Source organism: Fukomys damarensis, unplaced genomic scaffold (genome assembly GCF_012274545.1).
Source record: "Fukomys damarensis isolate Sample0158 unplaced genomic scaffold, DMR_v1.0_HiC HiC_scaffold_37, whole genome shotgun sequence".
Classification (NCBI taxonomy): domain Eukaryota; kingdom Metazoa; phylum Chordata; class Mammalia; order Rodentia; family Bathyergidae; genus Fukomys; species Fukomys damarensis.
The window spans coordinates 9,960,222-9,985,719 of record NW_022900949.1 but is presented as its reverse complement, the minus strand read 5'-3'; the positions used below and the strand labels follow the sequence as shown (position 1 = coordinate 9,985,719).

At 53.5% G+C, this 25,498-nt stretch overlaps 1 protein-coding gene across 6 annotated transcripts; it reads right to left on the bottom strand.

The window, feature by feature from the left end:
- Positions 1 to 9,514: 9,514 nt before the first annotated feature.
- Mob3a (MOB kinase activator 3A) lies at positions 9,515 to 25,498 on the bottom strand. Of its 6 annotated transcripts, none has more exons than XM_019209145.2 (4): positions 25,440 to 25,498; positions 13,437 to 13,921; positions 12,127 to 12,329; positions 9,515 to 11,162 (listed from the first exon to the last, which is right to left on the bottom strand). In XM_019209145.2, the coding sequence occupies exons 2-4, from the start codon at positions 13,855 to 13,857 to the stop codon at positions 11,133 to 11,135; spliced, it is 654 nt and encodes a 217-aa protein (XP_019064690.1). In that variant the 5' UTR covers positions 13,858 to 13,921; positions 25,440 to 25,498; the 3' UTR covers positions 9,515 to 11,132. The 6 variants fall into 6 exon arrangements, with proteins under 6 accessions (XP_019064690.1, XP_033615614.1, XP_010633191.1 ...); XM_033759723.1 differs by lacking the exon at positions 25,440 to 25,498 and adding an exon at positions 24,802 to 25,008; XM_010634889.3 differs by lacking the exon at positions 25,440 to 25,498 and adding an exon at positions 20,170 to 20,189.

The window sequence follows — 25,498 nt, the reverse complement described above, 5'->3', positions numbered from 1 at the left end:
TTAGTTCAGTGGCACCACGCCTACCTGCAAAGGTCCTGAGTTTGATCCCTGGTACAAAAGTAATGAAGGGGCGGGGAGGGAAGGGAGAAAGAAAGGTGTCATGGTCAATTTCTTTTTGTTTTTTTAGTACCAGGGATCTAACTCAGGTCCTTGGGCTTGCAAGGCTGGCAGGGTGCCACTGAGCTAAATCCCCAGCGTTAATTTCTGACTTTCTGTCCTTTCTATTAAGTTCACCTGTTTTGGCAGCAAAGCCTTCCAGAGGGGACTCCACCCGAGGCATTTAACACAGGGCCTTCACATTAAATTACAGCCCCAGTTCCTATTTATTTATTCCTTCCGGTAAGGTGGGGGGTGAACTCAGGACCTTGAACTTACCAGGCAGGCATGGCGCCACTGAGCTAGATCCTCTGCCCTTTATTTTTAATTTTAAGACAGGGTCTCTCTAAGTTGCTAAATTGCTCAGGCTGGACTTGAACCAGAGGCCTTCCTGCCTCAGCCTCCCAGGGTACTGGGAGACACACAAGCGCTCACGTGGGGTGGGTGGGGGGAACCTCCCTCTTTGGGGCTGAGGAAATTCAGCCAGCTGGCAGGAGGCGGACCCGGCTTGTGGTCAGAGTCCCCTGCCTGTAACAGGCCCTTGGAAGAGTTGGACACAGAGAAGCCATGTGAGAACCGGGTGCACCAGAGGCCTGGTTCCTCCTACAGAGGAATTCCTGCAGGCTCCAAGCCTTTCCCCACGCGTGACCTCTGCTGGGCGTGCATTCCTAGGGACCACGACTCTTCTTCCGGATGGCTGAGCTTTGGGGGCGCCCATCACTCTCTGCCGGGATGACAGGCACTGGCAGGGACGCGGTGGGCACGGTGAACCTAAGGGTAAGCACTGCACGCTTCGAGCTTTGGGAACGCGGGGGCGGCCGCACTCATCAGTCTATGATCCCGGCCGGGGCCTCTCTGCCCTAGGGCAAAGGCGGTTGCCAGGGCAATGCGTTTGCGTCATCCAACAGGCCAGACTTCAGGGCTCCGGGGGGCGGGGTGGGCGGAGCGCAGGTGCTGAACCAGTAATATTCTAGAAAATGCGCGTGAGGGGTGTGGCTACGGTGAGCGCTCTAGCCAATGAGAATATTGTTGTTGAGGCCTCGGGGCGGGACGCGTCCGTCCGGTCTCCCTGGCCTCTGAGAATCCTGTGGTCCCTTGTTGGCCTGGCTACGGGCAGAGGACACAACCTCAGAGTTGGGGAGATCGGTAGGCCGAGCTGAGATCTGCATCCTCCTCTGCCCAGCTGTGTGATAACCGCACAAGGCCTCAGCCTCCTCAGCCTCAGTTTCCCCAGGGGGCCTGCACCATCCCTTCTTCCCCAGAGGACAGGAGACGGTGCCTTCCAAGAACTCTGCTGCTGCTGGAGGGGTTGGGAGGCAGGGCCCCCAGCAGCGAGGAGGAGATGAGGCTGTGACTGCTGTCTCTGGGGGCCAAGGCCAAGCCGGACTAGGGACGGTGACGGAAGGAGCCCCGCAAGCCCCCTCACCAGGCAGCCCTGGCGTGCCAAGCTTGGGGTATCCCCCAGGTGGCCCTAGGGGAGTGGATGTGCTGGAGGCCTGTCTGGGGTTGGTCCCTTTTGCCTTGGGACGTGGCCAGTTCACAGGTTCCAAGGTGATGACTTGGACATTTTGGGGACCTGTTAGTCAGTGGACTGAAAGATTCCCAAACCCGCCTTCAGTTCCCACTGGTACCTTGGCGTCTCCCCTCTGCAGCCAGCACAAGACCTAGTTTCTTGCTTTCCATTAGGTGTGTCCAGCATTCTACAAGAGAGACCTTTTCAAAGATCTACACCCCCACCAACGCAGTTTTCTAATATTGGGAGTTGAACCCAGGAAGCCCTGAGCCACACCCCCAGCCCTTCTTAAATTTTTGTTTGTTTGTTTGTTTGTTTTGAGGCAGGGTCTCACTATGTAGTTGAGACTGACCTGCAACTCACTAAGTGGCCCAGGCTGGCCTGAAACTCACAGCAATCCTCCTGCCTCAGCCTCCCTAGTGCTGGGATTACAGGTGTGCACTACCACGCCCAGCAGCCCTTCTTATATTTTATTTTGAGACAGTGTCTTGCTAAATTGCCCAGGCTGGTCATGAGCTTTGGATCCTTCTGCCTCAGTCTCCTGAGCAACTAGGATTACAGGCTTGCACCGCTGTACTGGGCATTACTTTTTCCTCTGTTTTTAATTTCTTTTCCTTACGTAAGCCACACTAGCCTTGTCAGCCAGGAGACCCTCTTCCTCTGCCCCACCCATGCCCTGCAATGTCTGTACTCTTCCTCCTCCGGTGGGCTCCATCGCTGCCCTGCCTTGGGCAGATACCACCTGCCTCACCTGGCTTCTTCTCTGGGGGCATTGGTCCAGTGAGGAACTGCTATCCCAACCTTGCCTCTTTCCCTGGGCCTCTCCAGTTCCTCACCATCCCATTTTCTGGGGACACATCCGCACCCCATATCCACCTCATGGGAGTACCCTCCTGCATGCACATGGCTTCCTAAGGGGCCCTCTCTCCATCCGCTCGGCAGCCTCTCATCTGGGTGCCTACTACTCTGACCCCTCCCCCAACTATCCTGTAACCTCCTCTAGGTTTGTTATTTTAGTGCAGGGGAATAAATCCAGAGCCTTTCCACTGAGCAACATCCCCAGGCCTATTTTATTTTCATTTATTTATTTTTTGGTACCAGGGATTTAACTTGGGACCTTGCGCTTGCAAGGCAGGAGCTGGCACCACTGAGCTAAATCCCTGGCCCACCTTTTTAAAACTTTTATTTTGAGAGAGGCTCTCTCTAAGTCACTAAGTTGCCCAGGCTCAAACACGAGTGAGCCAGTGTGCTTTGTGTGTGTGTGTGTGTGTGTGTGTGTGTGTGTGTGTTGGGGATAGATGTGAGATAGCTAGTCTGGCCCTCCGTTTTATGGGCTCACCAGACATCCCAGGGAATTGAGAAAAAGTGGGCCAGTCTTCAAGGCCATAAAATGAAAATAAGGCACAGGGAGAAGAGACAGGAAGATAGGAAGTCAGGTTAGCCTTCAAGGACTGTATGGTCAGCAGAGATAGTAAGAAACCAGGGCCAAGAAAACAAGATCGTTAAGATCAAACACAGGGAGGGGAGCAGCCTGTCCTGTCCCAAAACACAATTAGAAACTTTCCAAGACAATAAATAAGGGCAAATTACAAATGACAAGGGACATAAAGACGCATAGAACAGTCCCAAGAGCAACCTAGGGTTACCTTTCCTTGAGGTGGAGACTTAAAATGGTGGGAGAATTGGTTCCCACAAACGGTATGATAAGGTACAGCACAGACACAGCTAAAATGCCACCTCCATCTGGTCCCTGATGCCCCATAGGTGGCAGAAAAGCTGCGTACCTAGCCAGGCGTGGTGGCACATACCTGTCCTCCCAGCATTTTGGGAGGCTGAGGCAGGACGATTGCAAGTTTGATCCCAGTCTGGGCAACTTAGTGACTTAGTAAGACCCTGTCTCAAAGAAAAAAAAGAAAAAAGTCAGGGATTTAGCTCAGTGCTGCCCCTCGAAAGCACAAGGTCCAGCTGGGCATGGCAGCACGAGCCTGTAATCCCAGCACTTGGGAGGCTGAGGCAGGAGGATTGCTGTGAGTTCGAGACCAGCCTGGGCTACACAGTGAGTTCCAGGTCAACTACATAGTGAGACCCTGTCTCAAAGAAACCAGAAAAAAAAAAAAAGCCAGCCTGGGGCTCAGGGGCACTGTGCTTGCCTCACAAGTACAAGGTCCTGAGCTCAGTATCTGGTACCCCATGCCTCACCCCTCTGCGAGAGGCCCAGTATCAGATCAGAACAGCACTGTGAGGTGGACATGGAAGAGTCTAAGTGGTCCAGTTCAGGCCCCTGCACTAGACTAGTACATTTGATATCCCCTAGGGTGTCCCAGGTGGCCCAGCTAGAGCCGAATGTGACCAGAGCTCTGGGTCTTGTTGCCATGACAGATCGCCAGCCCAGCTTCTCAGTGTCTCCCAGTGGCTGGGCTGATGGGCCCATCTCTTCCTGGACCTGTCCTCCTACACTGCCCAAATGGTGGGGACTCCCACCCACCTGACCACTGCCACCTTCCACATCTGGACAGCACTGGTCTCCGAGTGGCGTGGGTCCTCTGCCTCCCTGCCATCCCTTTGAGCCATCTAACGCTGCAGCTGGTTGGGTGAATTTTCATTGCCTTACCTCCTTCCTCCCTCTCACCCATCCTTCCTTCCTGTTTTCTTTGGTATATGTGCGTGCACACCCACGCACACTACTGAGGATGGAACCTAGGGCCTTTGCACTGAGCTGCATCTCCAGTCTTTTATTTTTATTTATTTTTTACTTTTTTGGCTTTTTGAGACAGGATCTCACTATGCAGTTGAGACTGACCTGGAACTCACTCTGTAGCCAGGCTGGTCTCGAACTCACAGCGATCCTCCTGCCTCAGCCTCCCGAGTGCTGGGATTACAGGTGTGTGCCACCATGCCAAGCTCCAGTCTTTCATTTTTGATTTTGAAACAGTGTCTCTCTGAGTCGCTGAGTTGCCCAGGCTGGAGCTGTGATCTTCCTGCCTCAGCCTCCTTCAGTGCTGGAATGACAGGCCTGTACCGCTGCACCTGGCTTATACTATTTTAAAAACTAGGAAGGCCCATGTTCACAGAAACAGATAAGCTCCAAAGTGAAAGCAACCCAAGTATCCATGATTAATGAGCTAGTATCTTAAATGTGGTTCATTCATGGGGTGGAATATGGTTGAAAAAGAAGGGAATCCTGACACTGCCACAGAGAAGACAGACCTTGAGGCCATGCTGCTCAGGGAACTGAGCCAGACACAAAAGGACAGGCACTTCAGGGTCCCACTCCCAGGATGGCCCTAGCCATCCTCCTGCCTCAGCCTCCTGAGTAGCCAGGATAACAGGTGTGCGCCCCATGCCTGGCCAGACTGCGGTCCCTTACAAGTGTCAGGTGACACCTATGTTCCTATGAGCCTTCTATTACAGAGTCTCAGGAGACCAGGCTGCCTGGCCTGACTGGCCCCATGAGACAAAGGCGTTTGTCTCCCATGGCTACTCTGACAAGGGACTGGCGTGCTGCTCCTCAGTCTCAGCTGGACTGACAGAGGACATTTGCTGGACAGTGAGCAGATTCACCCTGTCTGAGCCGTCCCTTGGCTTCAGCCAATGGCTTGCTCAGCCCCAGGAGCCACAGGACATCTGCGGGACCCTGGGTGGCCTCCCTGTGCCATGACCCTCCTGGAGACCTTGTTGTGGGGCATCGGCCAGCCTTGTGCCCGTCACATGCCAGGGTCAGTACAGGGCAGCTGCCGGTGCCGGGCCAAAAGCAGAAGTTTCCAGCAGTGTGGTGAATCAGCAAGGGGGACCTGGTGAGGGGATGGGAGAGGGACCTAGGCTCTCTGTGTCCCCTGCCCTCCTGGGGATGGCAGCTCGGGCCACTCCTGTGCTCCAAGCACAAATAGACCTCCAAGGCCCCGCCATGGAGTGACAGGATCCTAGAGTCCCTGGGGCCAGGGCCAGCTCTGTCCAGTATCCGGGCGGGGGGGAGCATCCCATGCCTGGCCAAGTCAGGCACCACGACTTTGTTAGCTGTGTTTGTTTTCTACCGGCTGACTCCAGCTTGGAAAGGAGGGCAGTGGCCCCAGAAATATCTAGGAACGTGGCCACGCCCCTGGGGTGGCTGCCAGGGAGGGCACCAGAAGGTCAGCCCATACAGGGTAAACACGCGTGCATACGCGGGCGCTGGGCACACAGTGAGCCGGACACCAGGAGGCGGGCACAGTGACAGGCGGGGGCAGGCCAGGGCCCAGACCCTCAGGGTGCCCGTCCCCATGCAGGGAAATGAGGATGTGACGTTTGCCGCAGCGTGGATCTTGAGAATGTGGTGCTTGGTGAGAGACACTAGACACAGAAGGACACACAGCATGGGCTCTGTGGACAGGAAATGCCCAGGACAGACGAACCTAGAGACAGGAAGTGGCCGCGGGAATGGGTGGGAAGTGGGGAGGGAATGGGTAACGGCTCATGGTGACGGATGGAATGTTCTGGGGTTTTTTGAGACAGGACGTCACTATGCAATGTAGACTGGCCTTGTACTCACTATGTACCCCAGACTGCCCTGAACTCACAACAATCCTCCTGCCTCAGCCTCCCCAGTACTGGAATAACAGGTGTGTGCCACCCACCTGGTTGCTGGAATGTTCTGAAAGTAGACAGAGGTGGCTCTTGAGCACTACTGTGAATGCAGTAAGAAGGGATGAGTTTGTGTCTTGGGTGGACGGGTGGACGAGCACTGTGTGAACTGGACTTCAACAAAGATATTCCACAGCTGGACCCAGTTCAGCAGTCCTGACCTCCTGCTGCCAGTCTGTGACGGAGAAGCAGGCAACACTGCCACTGCCGCCATCCCCCTGTGGGTAAGGGAGTCACAGGGCTCTCTGCTGTGGGAGGGGCAGCAGGGCAGCACGCTGCCGGCTCGAAAGAAAGAATCCTGTGCTGACGGTGACGGTGTGCAGGCTCAAGGGGTAACGCACAGCAGGGAGAAGGAGGGTTTGGTTTTGGTCTTATTTTTGCGGTACTGTAGATTGAACCCAGGGCCTTCCCTCTGAGCCCTGTCCCCATCCCTTTTTACTGTTTGAGACCAGGTCTTGCTGAGTTGCTAAACTGCCCAGCTGGGCTGGACCTTGTGATCCTCCTGCCTCAGCCTCGCAGACTGCTGGGGTGCCAGGTGGGCACCACCGTGCCTGGCTTCATATGCAGAGAGATAAGAGTCTCTGAGCACGTGCCGGGCAACATCTGTATGGGATGCACAGACTCTTGGGGCTCCGTGGTACCCTCTCAACCAGCAGTGATCCTGCCTCAGGGGACACAGGGTGATGTCTGGGGACATTTGTGGCTGTCATGGTGAGAGTAAGGGGTGCTCCTGACATGGCATAGGTAGAAGCCAGGAATGCTGCTTAGCACCCTGAGGTGACTAGGATGCCCACCCCAGAAGATGACCCCAGCTCCAGTGTCCATAGTGCCCAGGGGTGGGGAAGAAGAGATCCTGCTGGAGGAGGAATCATCAAGAATGTTTTGGGAAGTTGGGTACCATGATACACACCTGTCATCCCCACTCCTAGGAGGCTGAGGCAGGAAGTTCTCGAGTTTGAGCCCAGCCTGGGCAAGTTAGCAAGATTCTGTTCCAAAATAAAATACAAAGTTCTGGGGATATAGCTCGGGGATGAATGCCTGTCTAGCATGCATGGAGCCCTGGGTTCTATTGCTAGCCCTCTAGTAATAATAATACAGGAAGAAAAAAAAAAAAGGCAGGTGTGGTGGTGCATGCCTGTAAGCTTAGCACTCAGGAGGCAGAGGCAGGAGGATCTCTAAGAATTCAAGGCCAGCCTGGGCTACATAGTGAGTTCAAGGCCAACCTGGTCTACACAGAGGTCCATCTCAAATAAACAAACAAAGCCGGGTGTGGTGGCGCACACCTGTAATCCCAGCACTCAGGAGGCTGAGGCAGGAGGATCTCTGTGAGTTCGAGACCAGCCTGGGCTACATAGTGAGGTCCAGGTCAGTTTCAACTACATAGTGAGACCCTGTCTCAAAAAACCAGAAAAAAAGTCAAATGCGCAAACAAATCCAGAGATTTAGCTCAGTGGTGTCGCTGCCTGCTTGGTAAGCGCAAGGTCCTGGGTTCCATCCCCGGTATCAAAAAATTAAAAAAAGAAAAAGTAAATAAACACCATGCTGGGAGAAGACATATGGATCATTTCCCATTGCTCCCTGCCGGGTGACTCCTTACACAGCAGTAGCTTACTAATGCAGCCAGCTAGCACAGTCACCTACGGCAGTCATGGAGGCTGTCTATGGGTGACAGGTACACGGCATCTCCATCCAGACGTGGGAAGCCTTCTTGTCGCGCCCATTCTCCTGACCCTAAAGGCAGGACTGTGCCCCTCCTCTCCACGGATGCCTCCCTGCAGGGACACTGGACACTGTGGGAACAGGAGCCTCCAAGGCCTCTGGTGGCTGTGCTGAGAGGCATCAACCTGGCTCCCTTTCCAGAGCCTTGCGCCCCCTAGGGGAGGAGAGCTGCAGTGCAGGGCCCAAACGGCACTGGTGGCCTTGGCTCACCCTACAGGGTCCACAGTACCAGCCGTAGCAGCATCAAAAAGGACCAGATGGTGTCAGAGCTGCACACCATGCCAGCAAGAGCTGTAGCATTGTACATTGAAAGGGACCCCGAGATTGTCACTGTATCCCCACATTTTTCACATGTAAAACAACAAACAAAACAAAATTAAATAAAAAAGAGCCAGTTAAGGTTGCCCAGGCCTTTCTTCACAGCATTCTGGGAGGCTGAGGCAGGAAAGCTGCAAGTTGGAGCCCATTGTGAGCAATTTAACAACTTAGGGTCTCTATTTCAAAAATTAAGAAGGGCTGGGATGAAGCTTAGCAAACACTTGCCTAATGTTCAGATGGTCCTGGGTTCTAGCCCCAGTACCGCAAGAAAAAAAAAAAAGGTTTTAGGGTAAATTTCTCCCATGTCAAGACCCTAGAGCTGGACAGGGCTCTGGTGGAAAACAGTCCGCCCCCTTCTCTCTCAACTTTTTTTTTTTTTAAAGGCAGGGGGTCTCAATATACAGTCCAGGTTGGCCTCGAACTTGTAGTGATCTTCCTGCCTCAGCCTCCTGAGTCCTGGTGCATCTGTAACACGTTCTTTGCACTTGGTTAAATTTTCTTTTCTTTATTTTTGAGACAGGGTCTCACTATGTAGTTGAGACTGATCTGGAACTCACTATGTAGCCCAGGCTGGACTCGAACTCGCAGCGATCCTCCTGCCTCAGCCTCCCAAGTGTTGGGATTTCAGAGTGTTGGGATTACAGGCATGCGCCACCACGCCCGGCTATGCACCTGGTTAAACTTTCTGCTTCCTTTTCTTTTACAAAGCAAACGAGGTCCAGAGTGAAAGCCACATTGGTAGCAGCAGATGGGGACTCAGGCAAAATAAAAATTAGAGCCCATGTGGCCCCAGACAGGTGGTACACATCTGGAAGCTCAGGCAGAAGGATTACTGTGAGTTTGAGACCACCCTGGCCTACACAGCGAGTTCCAGGCCAGCCTGAACTACATAGCAAGATTCTGTCTCAAACAAAACAAAACAAAGAGACCCCCAGGTGGCCCCTCTTTGTACAAGCTGGGGATGGAACCTAGGGCCTTCACCTGAGCTACAGCCCCAACCCCTTTATTTTGACACTGTCACTAAGTCACTCACGTTGAGCTAGAACTTGGCGATCTTCCTGGCTCAGCCTCCCAGGGCTGGGATTACTGCTGTGTACCTCCACGGCCCTCACTGGCCTCGTTCCTAGATGCTTTTGTCCTAACTGCTCCGACTTTGCCCCGCTGCTCCACGAACTTTAGTCACCACCCCTGCACCTCGGAGGTGCCCCCAGCCCCCAGGGGAAGGGCGAACGACAGCCAGCAGCCCTGGTACAAAAACGACAGTTTATTCTCATGTTCGCGTCGGGGTTGGGAGACGGTGTTCTCGAGGCAGCATGGAGCGAGGGCGCTGGGGACGGGGACACCGATGACCGCCCTGCCCTGGGCAGGCCCATAGGTTGCTGGGCCATTGGCATCCAGGAGACACAGCCAGGCCGCTGCATCTGGATTCGAGAGTCCTGGGGCTCCGAGCACAGTCTTGTGGTTTCTAGGGGGACTGACATTGGGTCCCAGAGCTTGGTGCTCAGCGGTGACACTGTTAACTGCACTTGTTCAGCTGCAAGCGCCCCAGGGACCAGAATTCTGCATGGTCAGGCACAGTGTGCGGGGACAAGGGAGGGGAGCCGGGGTCACGGGCCATGGGCAACATCAGTGGGGTGCAGCTAGGGCAGGCATGGCTCCCTCTGGGCTCCGCCCTCACAGACCCCAATGGTCCGGGGGAGATGGGGGTCAGGTCCTGTGGCCCAGCGGGGAGCCACAGAGACGGCGGTTATCTTGTTTGGTTTTGTTTTTGTGGTACTGGAGATGGAACCCAGGCCTCCACACTGAGCTACATCCCTAGCCCCTTTTTCAGAGTGCTGGGATGACAGGCTGGAACCACCAAGCCAGCTTGCACAATGGTTTTTGCCAGAAGGTTTTCAGACACCCAGGGTGGACCAATTCCTGGGCAAGGGTGGAGGAGGGAGTCAGCTACAGGGGAATTCATTCCTGGGCCCCTTGTGATGGAGCGGGAGAGCTGCAGCGAAGGTAGGCTCACCGTTTATGGGCTAAAAAACTTTTTTTTTGAGACAGGGTCTGTCTATGTAGCCCAGGCTGGCCTTGAACTCAGGCGATCCTCCTGCCTCAGCCTCCTGAGTGCTAGAATTACAGGCATAAGCCACTATGACTGGTTTAAAAACATCATTAAGGGACTGGGGATTTAGCTCAGTGTTTTGGCGCCTGCCTTGCAAGCACAAGGACATGAGTTTGATCCCAGTACCAAAATAAAAAAACAAAAACAAAAACAAAAACAAAACAAAAAAAAACAAACCATCATTAAGAACATGTCAAGATGCTTGTAAATGAGGCTGTCTACAAGTGAATCTTTCATACACATGTGAAGGTGACTTCAAGATGTGGTGGGGCAGGATGGTCACACTAAGATCAGCGCCCGAGTTGAGAGACCCCTGACGGGGTGAGCCCAGTGTTCCAGAGCAGCTGAAGGAACTGAGGTGCAAGGGGGAGACAGGCAGGTGATGCGGGCCCCGAGGGTCCAGTAGTACCTCTTTGGCAAGGGCTGGTGGGGCCAGACTGAGGGCTGGGAGCCAGTGGGGCGGGTGTCCTCAGAGGAGGGGACCCCGCGGCCCACAGGCGGTTGGGGGCCCTCACAGACACAGTGGGTTTCCCGGTCACTGAGGACACTTGGTCCCAGAATTCAAGTCCTGCTTCTGCCTGGGCAGATGGGAGGCTGAGGCTCACGGAGGTGACTTGCGGCCAGAGGGAGGAATCCACGGTCCCGGCTTCTGAGGACCCTGTGCAGCCTATTGGAGAGGGACACCAAGTCCTCGTGATACTCAGCTGCAAGACGAAGCCATCAGACGCCCTCCCGTGAGTCTCTGAGGCTGGCCAGGCCTTAGTGACACATCCGAGCAGTCATTTCTTTCTGTTAAGAGTGAACAGGAGGGCCGGGGATTTAGCTCAGTTGTTCTGCTGCCTGCCTCACAAGCACAAGGACCTGAGTTCGATTCTCAGTACCAAAAAAAAGTGAACAGGAAACAGAAACAGACACACTGGAGGCCACATGAGAAACACACATGGGAAGCCAGGCATGCGGAGGCTGAGGCAGGAGGATTGCAGAGAATTTGAGGCCAGCCTGGGCTACACACAGCAAGACTGTCTCAAACACAACAACCACAACAGCAACAAACAGAAAAGCTGCTCCTCACATCCTGTGAGGTGGGGGTGGGGCAGTGGGGACCCCGGTCATGGGCACTGCGAGTCGGGCACTGGTGGGAACTGCCCCGGGAGCTCTGCAGTCACCAGGTCTGTCCTGGAATACAGGGACCACAGCACGGGGCACTGGTGACAGCGCCTGGTGCAACAGGGAACTCAGAGAAATGGTTTCCACCTTCTGGGGGGACGTGGGGAGCAGCAGGGTGGAGATGGCTACTATGAGCACCAGACCCTGAGCAGGGAAGCTGCTCAGGCACCCTGTGCACACTGGGCACCCGCAAAGCCCACCAGAGCAGGAGCAGAGAGCCCCATGGGGACCAGGCCCCGACACCCCTTTAAGTTTTTTTTTCTTGTTTTTAAACTGTACTGAGGGCTGAACCCAGGGCCTTCACACTGAGCTGCATCCCCATTTTTTATTTTGAGACAGGGTCTTGCTAAGTCACTAATTTGCCCAGGCTGGGCTCAAACTTGTGATCCTCCTGCCTCGGCCTCCCAGAGTGCCGGGACGGCAGGTGTACACTTGGGGGCTTCAGAACCTCTTTGAGCTCAGCACCATGCTGGGCAAAGGAACCAGAACCGGGGGCTGCGCTGAGGCGCTCAGTGCATGGGTCGGTCCCTGAGGCTGCTATGAAGAGGCTTCGGGCTCTCCGTCATGCCCACCCCTCCCCGCTCACCAGCGGCTCCAGCTCCTTGGTGTCGATGAGGCCAAACTCGGTGACAAAGTAGTAGAAGTGCTTGTAGCAGGTGTTCACGTGTGCCTCGGAGCCCATCTGCGCGATGCGGTCAAAGTGGTGGATGTAGACATGCACGAAGACGCGGAAGAGGCGTGACATGATCTTGCGCACGGCCTGCAGGAAGTTCTTGGGGAAGGGAGTACCTGGAGAGGGCAGCGGGGGCAGAGGAGTGGGGGATGAGCTGCAGCCCAGGGAGGCCCAAGTCAGCCTCAGGCCCCAAGACGACAAGGTAACAGAGGCGTGCGGCTCGGCCCGCGGAGACTCATACAGGGTCTCCTGTGACGTGCGCACACCGACCCAGGACACGGGTGGGGTATTTCGGGTTTGTTTTGTTCTCCTAAGTTTCCTACACATTGTGTGTGTGTGTGGTCCTGTGGGGCAGGCAGAAATCCCTGGCGACCCCACGATGCAGGACAGGGACCAGAGGGCACACTGAGGGTCCCAGGGTGTACCCCAGGGTGTGGGGAGATGTGACCAGCACTCTGTAAGGTTTCCCCTTACAGCATGGTCTCTCTGTGTAGCCCATGCTGGCCTCAAACTTACGATTTTCCTTCCTGGGATGGATTATGCTGCTGGGATTATAGGCATGTGCCACCATGCCTGGCTGAATGGCACACTTCAAAAGGATGATCGAAGATGGGTGTTGTGGTGCACACCTGTAATCCTAGCACTGGGGAGGCTGAGGCAGGAGGATCGCTGTGAGTTCGAGACCAGCCTGGGCTACACAGTGAGTTCCAGGTCAGTCTCAACTACATAGCGAGACCCTGTCTTAAAACAAAAACAAAAACAATAAATAAAAGGATGTACAAAGGTGGGGACAGGAGCACACACCTCTCACAGCAGCATTCTTGGAAGCTGAGACAGGAGGATCTAGAGTTCAAGCCTAGCCCAGCAACTTAGCAAGACCCTGTTCGCAAAATAGAAAACAAAAAGGGCTGGGATGCAGCTTAATGCAAAAGCTCCAGGTTCAGTTACCAGTACCACAAGGAATAAAGGGTGCGTGTGTGTAAATGATATCTAAAAAAAAAAAACCAAAAAAAAACCACATTATTTGGAAAAACAGGAAGCAGAGCTCAGACTCATTTCATGTGGCCCTTTCTTTCGTGTTGCCATTATTTTTGTTTTTTCAAGAGGGTCTGGCCATGTAGCCCAGGCTGGCCTTGAATTCACAGTGACCCTCCTGCCTCAGCCTCCCGAGGGTGCCTTCCCAGAACAGAAGAGTCCACAGCCCCAGCCCGCCCGTGACTCACCAACGTTGGTGGGGAAGATGTCCTCATTGTTGATCTGCACCTCCACCCAGTCCATGAGCAGGTCCAGGTAGCGCGGGGCGGACAGCGCCGTGGGCTTGCGGAACCGGTGCTCATCCTGCCAGCGGTACTCGTACTTGGGGCCCCCGGACATTACGGGACACGAGTGCTCGGTGCAGCCGTCGCTCACCGTGCCGTAGATGAGGTTGAGGCGGTTGAAGAAGTCCACCACGTGCACGGCCACCCAGTCATTGAGCTCCTCGCCAGGCGGCAGCTGCACAGCCTGTCGCAAGTCCAGCCCTGCGTGCAGTGACGCCTGAGCCCGCTTGTGCAGCTCAAAGCGCTGCGTGCCCGGCTCGAACTTGCGCTTGGGCCGGAAGGTCTTGTCCTTGTTGAAGACCTGTTTCAGGAACGGGCTGGACATCTCGGCCCTGGGGCTGCTCGGACCACTTCCTGGGGGAGGTCAGCCGCCGGCTCTTCTCTGTGCTCTGAAATTCAGAGAGGCACAACTCAGGGCCTGCAGGAGGCTAGAGCCATCCTGCCTTCCCCCTTCCCTCCTGCTGTCCTGCACTGGGGATGGGGCCCAGGGCCTTCACACTGAGCTCCACGCCTGCCCTGAAGGTGGCCTGAAGGGCAGTGGGCTGATGGTGCCCACAGGGGCTGAGGCTCAGTTGGACCCATGGGATCTCTGGGTGGGGCCTAATGTAAACAAAGGTCTTTGAGGGTGTGAGAAGTTACCAGTCTGGGGATGAACTCCCTGGTGGCACTAAATCCAATGGCTAGTGTCCTTCAGACAGACAGAAGCCGGGCGTGGTGGCACACACCTATCAACCCAGCACTCTGGGAGGATGAGGCAGGAGGACTGCAAGTTTGAGCCCAGCTTGGGCAACTGAGAAATTTGGCAAGACCTTGTCTCAAAATGAAAAATAAAAGGGGTTGGGGATTGAGCTTGGTATGAAGCCCCTAACTTCAATTCACAGTACTAATAAAATATTAGAAAAAATTTTAGGACATAGAAAGAAAAAAAAAAAAAAAAAAGACAAAAGAACAGCTGTCCTTGGAAGAGTCCTGAGGAAGCCGGGCATGGTGGTGCATGCCTGTAATCACAGCACTCGGGAGGCTGAGGCAGGCTGAGGCAGGAGGATCGCCGTGAGTTCGAGACCAGCCTGGGCTACATAGTGAGTTCCAGGTCAGTCTCAACTACATAGTGAGACCCTGTCTCAAAAAAATAAATAAATAAAATTAAAAAAAAAAATAAAATAAAAAAGAGGCAGATATGACTGAGAGGCAGATGGCCACATGAAGAGAGCCACTCAAATACTGGAACAAGGTGGCCAGAAGTCAAGAAACAAACAAAAGAGAGAGAGAGAAAAAAAAAAAAAGAACCAGGATCATGGCCACCTGCAGATGCTGGGGACAGATTCTTCCCATGGCCTCAGAAGGAGCCAGCCCCCGCCCACATCTTGATCTAGGGCTTCCAGAACTCGCAGTCAAACATGTCTGCCCTTTCTGGACTCTGCTCTGTGTGACTGTGTCTCCAATCCCAGTCACTGGACAAGATGTGTGAGACTGAGGTACGGCCTATTCGCCTTAATTTAATCACGCTTCCAGCTGGGCACATGCCTGTCATCTCATCACCTGGGAGCCCGAGGCAGGAGGATCTCCATGATTTTAAGGGCAGCCGAGACTACATAGCAAGACTGCCTTAAAAAAAGCAACAAAGAGGGGCTGGGGATTTAGCTCAGTGGTTCTGGCAGTGCCTGTCTGGCAAGCACAAGGACCTGAGTTCGATCCCTAGTACCAAAAAAAGGAACAAAAGTAAAGCAAAATAAAAAGGACTGGGGATATAGCTCAGTGCAAAGGCTCTGGGTTCAATCCCCAGCACAAAAAGAGAAAGAGAGAGAGGGAGAGAGAGAGAGAAAAGAAAAAAGAGCAAGCCTGAGTCCTGTCAGCTGTCAGTGTCTGATGGTGGCCGTACCAGGACAAATGATGGTGCAACTAGCACTTAGCCATTTCACCCTGGCGTCTGTGCTTGAACCCCTGCCTGCCCCTGGTCCAGCAGGACAGACTCTGTCCCAGCGGCGTGAGATGAGACACCTTGTGTGCTGTGTGTCTGCCCCACCAGGAACGCCCCTGGATCACCACTGTCATTTCTGTTACCACTGATACTGGCGCTTACCAGTGTGGACCTGGTTGTGACCTATGGGGCCTTGCGGTGGGTTAGGGACACCGATCAGACTCCTCCCTGGGGACACAGGGAGAGGAAGCAGCAGAAACAGGAAACGGCAGACATGGGGGGGGCACTGCTGTCCTGGGTCCCAGACATGCTCCCTGCTTAGAATAAACAGCCACTTAGAATACCACAATAAATACTATCATAAAGCCCCAGCACGTATGTTTCTGTTTTTGTTTAAACTGGTGGAGTTGGGCTAGGGATTTAGCTCAGTGGTTCCACTGCCTGTCTCACAAGCACAAGGACCCAGGTTCGATCCCCAGTACAAAAAAAATCAATCAATTGATCGATCGATCGAAGGAATCGGTTTCTTTCCTTCCTGACCAACGGACCTGAGAACCTGATCTTGCGGCCTGTCCCCTGGGACCCTGTACCGGTGCCATGTGTCTCCTGTGGCTGCTGCAACAAAACACCAAAACTGGTGATTTAGGACCACACCTAGTGTGGCTACTCAGGAAGCTGAGGCGGGAGGGTCATAAGTTGGAGCCCCGACTGGGCAATTTAGCAAGACCCTGTTTTGAAATAAAAAATGAGTTGGTGACACAGCTCAGTGCAAAGGCCCCGGGCTCCCTCCCCAGTATTACAAAAAGGGGAGGAGGCAGCAGAGGATGAGAGGCAGAGAGAGGCTGAAGAGTCTCTAGGAGCCTGCAGGACTGGTTCTCTTTCTCTGGAGCCTCCTGCCCTGGGGACTGAGAGACTGAATCTGTGTGGATCTGTCACTGCGTCAACAGGAAGCCCCCTGGAGCAGCAGCCCCAGTCCTGGTGACACTCACGGTGCCCTGCAGGGCAGTCACGTTGCTGGTGCCTGCACAGAAGTCACCCATGTTGCTTTAGGGCTTTCTGTGTTGGGACAGGGACTGAGGGCAGCAAGTGTTAGGGAGGAGCTAAGGCCACAGGAGTGGCCGCAGGGCCTGGGGCGGGGGAAAGGGGATGAAGCAACTTCACAGTGGTTGGCAAATCAGCTGTGAAGTCCTCCAGGTAGTGCATGCCTGTCACCTAGCCTCGGGAGGTGGCGCAGGAGGGAGACCTCGCAAACAGTGGGCAGATATGTGACAGGTGCAGCCCCCAAGGAAAGGCGGCTGGCCCCCAAAAGGTTGAACAAAGTCACCATGCGGCCCAGCAGCCCTCCTCCCAGGGGTTAGAGCACATCACAAAAGCAGGTCCGCCCGGGGCACCGGTACAGCCAGTCAGGAGGTAGAACGGAGCCCCAGGTGTCCTGGAGCCAGCCTGGGCCCTGCTGCATCAGCACTTCCTGTCATCTGGCTTTGACAGGTTCTTCACAGCTTCCTGGGAAAGACGCCGACGGCTCCCTTGGTACGGGGACACCGGCTGTGGCACCCTGGGCACTGCAGGGTGCTGAGCCTCCACCCACTCCAGACCAGGAGCTACAGCAGTGTGACAGCCACACAGCCCCCAGACAAAGCTTGGTGTCCCCGGGGAAGCATCTGTGGGGAAACCCCCCAGGGTCAGAAGGTGACAGCTCGATGCGTCACATCTGAAACCACACAGCTGTGAGGCAGATGGTGGCCAGATCGCGCAGGTCATGTACCCCCAGACACCCCAACTCCGAGGTCCCACCCTGAAGCTCGCAGGTCCCCTCCAGTGCTGGCTGCGTGGCTGAGGCCCCGCTAGCTTCCCTGTACCTCAGAAGGGCCAGCCCCGAGCACCCTGGCCACCCTCCTGGTCTTGGGAACAGATCCAGGGCTGTGTGGCCAGGGACCCACACATCACAGCTCAGTGGGTCAGGGGACTGTGACCGTCTACTACCTGAGACTGACTCCGTGACAACTGCCTTTGGCCACTCGGTGCCATGTATGCAGGGACAGACAGGGTTTTGTATACTGGGTACCCTGTACAGAGTTCCCTCCTAGTTCCCAAACACCATCCCAGTGGGATAGGCCACAGCCTCAGCTTTCCCGGGGTTGGGGGGGACAACATGAGGCTGATGTCAGCTGCCCCAGCCACTCGGTGCAGCAGAGCTGGCCACCCCCCCTGGCTTCCACCTTCTTGTTCCTATTTTTGTTTTTTGTGGGTTGTTTTTCTTTTGTTTTGTTTTGTTTTTACAGTCCCAGGGACTGAACCAGAGCCTTCACAATAAGCTACACCTCCAGCCTTTAAAAAAAATATTTTTTCTTCTGGTACCAAGAGTCAAACTCAGGGCTTCACGCTTGCCAGGCAGGTACTGTGCTGCTGAGCTACATTCCCTGCCTCCGCTTTTGTTTTTTTTTTTTTTTTTTTGGTTTTTGAGACAGAGTCTCACTATGTAGTGGAGACTGACCTGGAACTCACTATGTAGCCCAGGCTGGTCTCAACTCCCAGCGATCCTCCTGCGTCAGCCTCCCGAGTGCTGGGATTACAGGCGTGTGCCACCACGCCCAGCTCCACTTTTTAATTTTTACATTATTTTGAAACAAAGTCTTGCTAAGTTGCTCAGGTTGGGCTCCAACTTGCAATACTTTTGCCTCAGAGTGCTGGGGTGACCTGTGTGCGCCACCACACCCGGCTCCCCTTCCTGCTTCATCTCTGGTTCCTCATTTATCATGTACAAACTTTCCAAAGCTCATGGAAACCACAGCACAAAGAACTGAATCCACCACCCTGTGGTGGCCCTGTTTCTTTCAGGGCCTTTCCAGTGACAGTTCTGGGGGTTCCCTCCAATGATATTACCTGGACAGGGCAGGCAGGAGTGGGACCCCTCACCCCCCCCACTCCAGCAGCAACCCAGTGAGCCTCGGCCCGACCAGGCCAGCACCTATCTCTAGGGCCCATCTTTCTCTACAACCCTGCATGCCTGGCTACAGACTCTCACCCAGGCTGTTCTAGAAAACGTGGTAGCAGAGAGGTGGCAGAGTCCCTACCTATACTTCTGTCTCCTCTCAGGAAGTAGGAGAGCTGCGGGCTGGGGATTTAGCTCAGCGGTTCGGTGGCCTGCCTCGCAAGCACAAGGACACGAGTTCAATCCCCGGTACCAAAAAAAAAAAAAAAACACGTAGGAGAGCTGCACACCTGTCGTCCCAGGACTTTAGTAAGCTGAGGTAGCAGGGTCTCAGGTTTGAGTCCAACCCAGGCAATGTAATGACTTGGCAAGATGCTACCTCAAAATAAAAAACTAAGAAAGGGCTCCAGATGTGGCTTAGTGCAAAGGCCCTAGGTTCAAGCCCCACTCAAAAGCAGAGAAAAGTTGGGAAAAAAATTTTTAAGGTGAAAGTAATTATGTTCTAGAAACTTCTATGGATAGGCAGACTCCTGATCAAAAGCCACCATGTTTCTGTCAGAAACAAACACACAATGCGTGGCCAAGGTATGACTGGCCTTCCCCACAGACAGGCCCTGGGCCACAACCTTCTCACCACTGTCCCCCAAGTCCTGGTCACCGTTTCTGGGTCCTCTCCGATCTCCCAACAGCTTCTCAAAACTGGATTATTAACAGCTCTTGGCCCTCTGGGTCTTCCTCCCAGATGGGCAAGACTTGAGTGACACTGGAAGCTTCTAGAAAGCCAAAAGGTAAGATGACAAACTCCTCCACCCCAGCCCCCCCCCTCCTTTTCCTTTTTTTTTTTTTTTCAGAAAACAACACAGCACAAGTGGTTCCTCTAAGTGCACAACTGTCCTCACCCCTTCGGGGGCTGAGGTGCGGCAGCTCTCAGCTTACAGACACCCACTTCCTTCCGGAACATGCTACATCCTGCTGCAGCCATGGGCAGCCTGAGCTCAGAGACTGACTCTGTAACACGCTTGATCGCTGCAACAATGATGTTCAATACTGGGCTGGAAGATGCTCGCAGCCCAGAACTCGCCCTTTGAACAGTTGGACCCCAGAGCTGCCCCGCTCCATCTAAGCAGTAACCCTGGATCTAGGGTACGGCCCAGTGATTAGCGCTTGCTCAAGGCTCTGGGTTCCACACCCATCACTACACAAAAATAAACAAACAAATGACTCGAAATCGGGCACACAGGAGAAAGGTGATGTGAAGACACAGGGAGAAGATGGCCATGTGTAGACAGAGCGTTACAGTAACGTGTGTCCGCACTTGTCATCCCAGCTATGTGGGAGGCTGAAGCAGGAGGAGCCCAAGTTTGAGTCCTGCCTGAGCAACTTAGGTACTCATTGAGACTTCATCTCAAAAGAAAAGAAAAAGAAAAAGGAAGCTGCACATAGGTGATATATAATTGTAATCCCAGCACTTGGGAGGCTGAGGCAGGAAGATTACCGCAAGTTCAAGACCAGTGTGGGATACACAGTGACAGCCTCAACTAATATAGCAAGGCCCTGTCTCAAAAAACCAAAAACTAGGGCTGGGGATTTAGCTCAGTGGTGTGCCCCCTGCCTCATAAGCGCAAGGACCCACTTTGATCCCTGGTACCAAAAACAAACAAACAAACAAACAAACAAACAAACACCCAAAAACTCACTTGCCAAAAAAGAGAACCAAAATCTGTCATCTTTTGTTTTGTTTTGTTTTGTTTTTTGAGACAGGGTCTCACTATGTAGTTGAGACTGACCTCGAACTCACTATGTAGCCCAGGCTGTTCTCGAACTCCCAGCGATCCTCCTGCCTCAGCCTCCCAACTGCTGGGATTGCAGGCATGTGCCACCGTGCCTGGCTCAAAATCTGTCATGTAAAAGTACAAGATCCCAACGATGAATGTAACTGTACTGTATACTTAAAAAATACCAATAAACTCAATAAGATAAAAACAAACAAACAAAAACTCACTTGTCTTGCAGGCCCAAGGTCCCGAGTTCAATCCCCAGTACCAAAACAAAACTCCCCCAAACAAACATACAAACAAGTAAACAAACAAAAAGGGGTTTGGGGGTATAGTTCAATGCTCCATGGGTTTAATCCTTAGTACTAAAGGGGAAAATAATAGTGCCAGTCTCTTGGGGGCCTGCTCAGTGGCACTTTTTTTGTTGTTGTTTTCACTCTATAGTTTAGGCTCACCTTGAACTCACTATACATCCAGGCTGGCCTGGAACTCATGGTGATCCTCCTGCCTCAGCCTCCCAAGCTCTGGGATTACAGGTGTGCCCCACGATGCCTGGCTGCTACCATTCCTGACACTCAACTCTGGGATGGCTGCACCCAAGAGCTTTTGCTGTTATCAGCATCGTAGGCTGGGAGCCAGAAGGGACAATTTCATGAGACTGACCACTTCCAGCCAGGCACTTGCCCAGCCTGCAGATCAGGAAACAGGTCCTGTCCTCTCCTGAGCCCAGGTGCATGAAGGGCTGAGGGGCGGGGCTCGGGGCCCAACCCTTGGAATCTTAGTCTGGTCGTGTCTTCCACTAGACCAGGGTCCCCCAGGCGCTGTGCACACCGTGTCTGGACTGTCTCTGTGGGGCATCCTGGACGTGGCAGGTGCTGAGCAGCGTCCCAGCCTCCACCTGCTCTGTGCCAGGAGCTTCCCTGTGTGATGGCCACACGTGTCCCCAGACACCAATCCTTGTATCCCTGGAACCAAACTGGATTTGGGTTAAAGCCTCTGGGTTTGCCCAACAGATCCGCGACTCCGTACCAGGGACTCCCTGAGGAACTCCTAGGAGCTCCCGCAGCCCGGCACACATCCCTGGGGGTCTGGCATTTCCGACACATCTACAGCACGGGTACAGATGCCGGCCTGACACTCTTCACTCTTTTGGTTTTCTTTTTGTTTTTCTAGTAATGGGGATGAACCCAGGGCCTGAGTGAGCACTGAGCTACACCCCCAGCTCTTTTTATTTATTTTGAGACAGAGTCTTGCTAAGATGCTCGGGCTGGGCTCCAACTTTCAATCCCCTTGCCTCAGCTTTCCAGACTGCACAGATGACAGGCGTGTGCTACTGCGCCGGGCTCTGTCTTGATTCTAAGGGTACCTGGGGCCCAGCTCCCCAGCTCAGCACCCTGTGACCCTGCCTTGATCTGCTTGCATCCCTGGTCACTGCCCCTTCCTCAGAGCTCCACTGAGTGCTGAGTCCCCGCCCCCAGCTCAGGACCCTGGCCTGCATCTGAGGACACCTTGGTTGTCACTGCTGGGGGAGCTCCTGGCCAGGGACACTGCTTGGCACCCTGCAGCCCACACCCCAGAGAAGGACGAAGTCCCAGTGTCCACAGTGCAGAGGAGGCCCTGTCCAGAGCCCCACACCAGAAGTAGACAGCAATTCCTTACTACCCCCATCCTATCCATCCCAACACACTAGGGGGCCGAGGCAGGAAGATCACAAGTTCAATTACAGCCTAGACAATGTAGTGAGAAGCTGACTCAAAATGAAAATAAAAAAGGGCTGAGGATGTAGCTTAGGGAAGGCCTTGGGTTCAATCCCCAGTACCACAAAAACAAACAAAACACGTGATATTTTAAGGAAAAACAAATATCAGATCAAATCAAACCAGAGATCTTAGAATAAGGTAAGCACAACCTGTGGGAGATATGAGATTAATTCTGAACATAAGGACCCAGCCCCAGTCATCCCAGCCTGGCTCCAATTGGTCAAGGGAGCAGCTGCTTCCTGCGTCCCTCCCACAGCCACAGGCTAGGGAACAGTGACAATCTCAGCTGGGGTCTCTCAGCCAGAGACCTCTCTAGACGTTTGCTGAACCTAGGACAGCGCAGCCTCACCCCCTTTAAAAGAAGCAGCCCGGGCCAGGGCAGGGATTTAGCTCAGTGGTTCTGCTGCCTGGCTCCAAAGTGTAAGGTCCGGAGTTCAATCCCCGGTACCAAAGGCGGGGGTGTGTGTCCAAATTCTGGGCATGGTGGTGCACATGTGTGAGGCAGGAGGATCCCTGCGAGTTCGAGGCCAGCCTCAACTACATAGCGAGATCCTGCCTCAAAAACCAAAAGAAAGGCATAGTCTTAAGTGAAATGAACAGGATACACGTGTAAATACCAAATAGTTTCTCTGGTGTGAGAAACTCAAAGTGTAAATAAGGATCAAAATGTATAATTATATATGTTAAGTAGAAAGAAAAGGCCCAAAGGGGAAGTGGGAGGGACAGGAGAAAGAAAGGAACAAAAGGAAAACATGGAAACAAAGTCTTTGTAAAGAGAGAAGCCGGAAGGGGTTGAAAGAAGGCAGGAAGGCAGGGGAATGGGGAAAAAAAGAACCACCAAGATATACCATGTAAAGGTACAAATTCCCAATGATGAACTGTCATTATACTGTATACCTAAAATGTACCAATAAAATTAATGAAAGGAAGAAGAAGGAAAAAAAAAGGAAACATGAGGCCCCGGTGTAGATGGACAATCAGTGCACATTCTATGAAAAATTAAGTTGCTCAGCCGTGGGCATTATAGCTGTTTTGCGGGGGAAGGGTTACTTGGATGAACCCAGGGCCTTCTCAGGGAGCTACATCCCCAGCCCATTTTACTTTTTTAATTAAAAAAAAATTTTTGGTACTGGGGATCAAACTTGGGACCTTGCGCTTACAAGGTAGGCAGCGGAACCACTGACCTGGCCCCTTTTTATTTTTTATTTTGAGTCAGGGTCTGGTTAAATTGACCAGGCTGGGCTAGAACTTGTAATCCTCCTGTCTCAGCCTCCAGGATGCTGGGATTACAGGCACATGCTACCCTGCCTACCTAGTCTGGGAGACTTTATGATAAATAGACATTTCGTTTCCTGGTCAGAGCACCAAAGAAAAAAAGTCATTCTGAGAAAATCCAAAGGCCAAAGAAAAGTCATTCTGAGAAAATCCAAAGAGAATGGGGGCCGGCATGCAGCTCAGTGGGAAACCCTCTGCAGGGCTGTCCACAGAAAGGAAGAAAAGAGAAGGCAGCGGGGTGTGGTGGTCCCAGAGAAAACGGAAGCACATCCTCTTTGGGGCTTGAAGTGAAGGCCTCCGGACCAGCATCAGATTTCTTCAGTGGGATTTGCCTTTTCTGGTTAAATCACCCGAACCCCAGAATTTCAGGAAAACAGGAACCGCGCCCATCAGCCGGAAATGCCCAGAACTTCCCACAACAGCCTCAGCCCGTGGGGCGGCCTTGGGGAATTCTGCAGCCTCCAGGCTCAGGACAGAGAAAGAAGGCAGACTTTTCGGAGGACCTGGGGACTTTTTACACATGACACACACCAGTGCACTTGATTAAAATATGAAAACTTTACCAAGCTCAGGAACTGAAATAGTTTCACAAACCCCCTGAGAGAGAAGCATAATGTTCCTTGGGTTAGATCTCTGGCACCACACACAGACATACATGCAAAAAATAATACAATGAAAAAAAATATGCAGGGGCTGGGGATTTAGCTGTGTGGTTCTGCCGCCTGCCTCTCAAGCACGAGGTCCCCAGTTCAATCCCTGGTACCAAAAAAGAAAAGAAAGAAAGAAAAAAAAATTGCTCTTGGTGAGAAGGAGGAGAGAGAGGGAGGGAGGCAAAGCTTAGAATTCAACCCTGTAAGGGACTGGGGATTTATTTAGCTGAGTGGTGCTGCAGCTGCCTTGAAAGCACAAGGTCCTGAGTTTGATCCCCAATACTGAGGGGGTAAAAAAAAAAAATAAGAATTTAGTCCTCTGTGAGGCTGAGGCAGAAGGATTCCAAGTTCCAGGCTATCCAGGGCAACGGAGACCCTGTCTCAAAAAATAAAAAAGGGCTAAGGATGTAATGGGGAGGCCTTGGGTTAATCTCCAGTACAGAAAAGAGAGGGAGAAACATACTAAAGGTGTAGGTGTAGCTGGACGTGGGTGCGGATTTGGCTCTAGGGAAGGGAGGGACACTGGGGGGAGTAGGGGAGAAGGGAAGGGACTCCCTGGAGTTTCCCTGGTCTCACTGTATAATCAGCACCCCTGCCAATGGGTTCTAATGAAAGATGGGGCCAGGAAGGTGAAGCACTTAGCCTCCCAGGTCCCCAGCACCTTTCCTGCCCAGGCCTCCAGCGTCGCTCTCTCCCATCTACCGCCGCCTTGAGCTGTACCCTCCTTAAATCTCCTGCGCGGCTTTGGAAACAACCCCAAAACATAAGCATCCGGCAAAAAAAATTTTTTTTTTGATATTGAACTCAGGACCTTGCACTTGCGAGGCAGGTGAGGTGCCACTGAGCTATAAATCCCCGGCCCCCGGCAACTCTTGGAGTGAACAAGAAGAAGTAAAAAAGCTGGCCTGAAAAGAAAGTAAATCTCACAGTGCAGAGGAAGAAAGCGAGTCTTGACTCACAGGTCAAAAAGCGGCGTGGACTCCATGCTAACGGCATGGAGGGCGTTGGATGGGGACTCGGGCCCTAGGCCTCGGGCAGCTGCTCTTCCGCAGAGCCGGGCTGCTAAGACCTCTGCTGGGCTGGACACTGCCTCCCGCCCTCCCCCGCAACAAGCAAATATCAGCAGATCTGTGAGGCAGACTCGCGAGCACTCTGGAAGGCTGAGGCCGGAGGATCCCAAGTGGGCAACTGAGCAACTTAGGGAGACACTGTTTCAAAAGAAAAAAATAAAAAGGGCCAGGCGTGGTGGCGCACTGAATAATCCCACAGCGATGGGGAGACTGAGGCAGGAGGACAGCCGCGAGTTCGAGGCCAGCCTTACAGAACGTGGCCCTCTCTCAATAAACCGCAAAAGAAAAATACACACTGGCTCTCTTGGGGATCTGTTTTCTGACCCTATTCTGCCATCTTCCCCCGGACTTTCCCCCTCTCAATGAACTATAAAGCAAACTCAAGCCTTAGGGCCAGGCACCACGAGGGGCTCCGAGACACCTGCTCCGTGGCTCTGAAGCCCTAGCACCGAAGGCCGCTGAGGAAAGCCCGACCCACAGCAGTCCCGGCCCATTCCGCCGCCCGACTTCGTCCTCCTGCCACCCACCTCGTAGTCTCAGGCTGCCGGCCGCCTCCGGTCTCCCGAGCCTGCCGCCGCCCGCGGAG

Coding starts and splice junctions, on each gene's coding strand:
- Mob3a (XM_019209145.2), bottom strand. CDS start 13,857: ATGTCCAGCCCGTTCCTGAAACAGGTCTTCAACAAGGACAAGACCTTC. Junction 12,330..13,436: donor CATCTTCCCCACCAACGTTG/GTGAGTCACGGG, acceptor TGCCCTCTCCAG/GTACTCCCTTCCCCAAGAAC. Junction 11,163..12,126: donor CCAAGGAGCTGGAGCCGCTG/GTGAGCGGGGAG, acceptor CACTCTTAACAG/AAAGAAATGACTGCTCGGAT.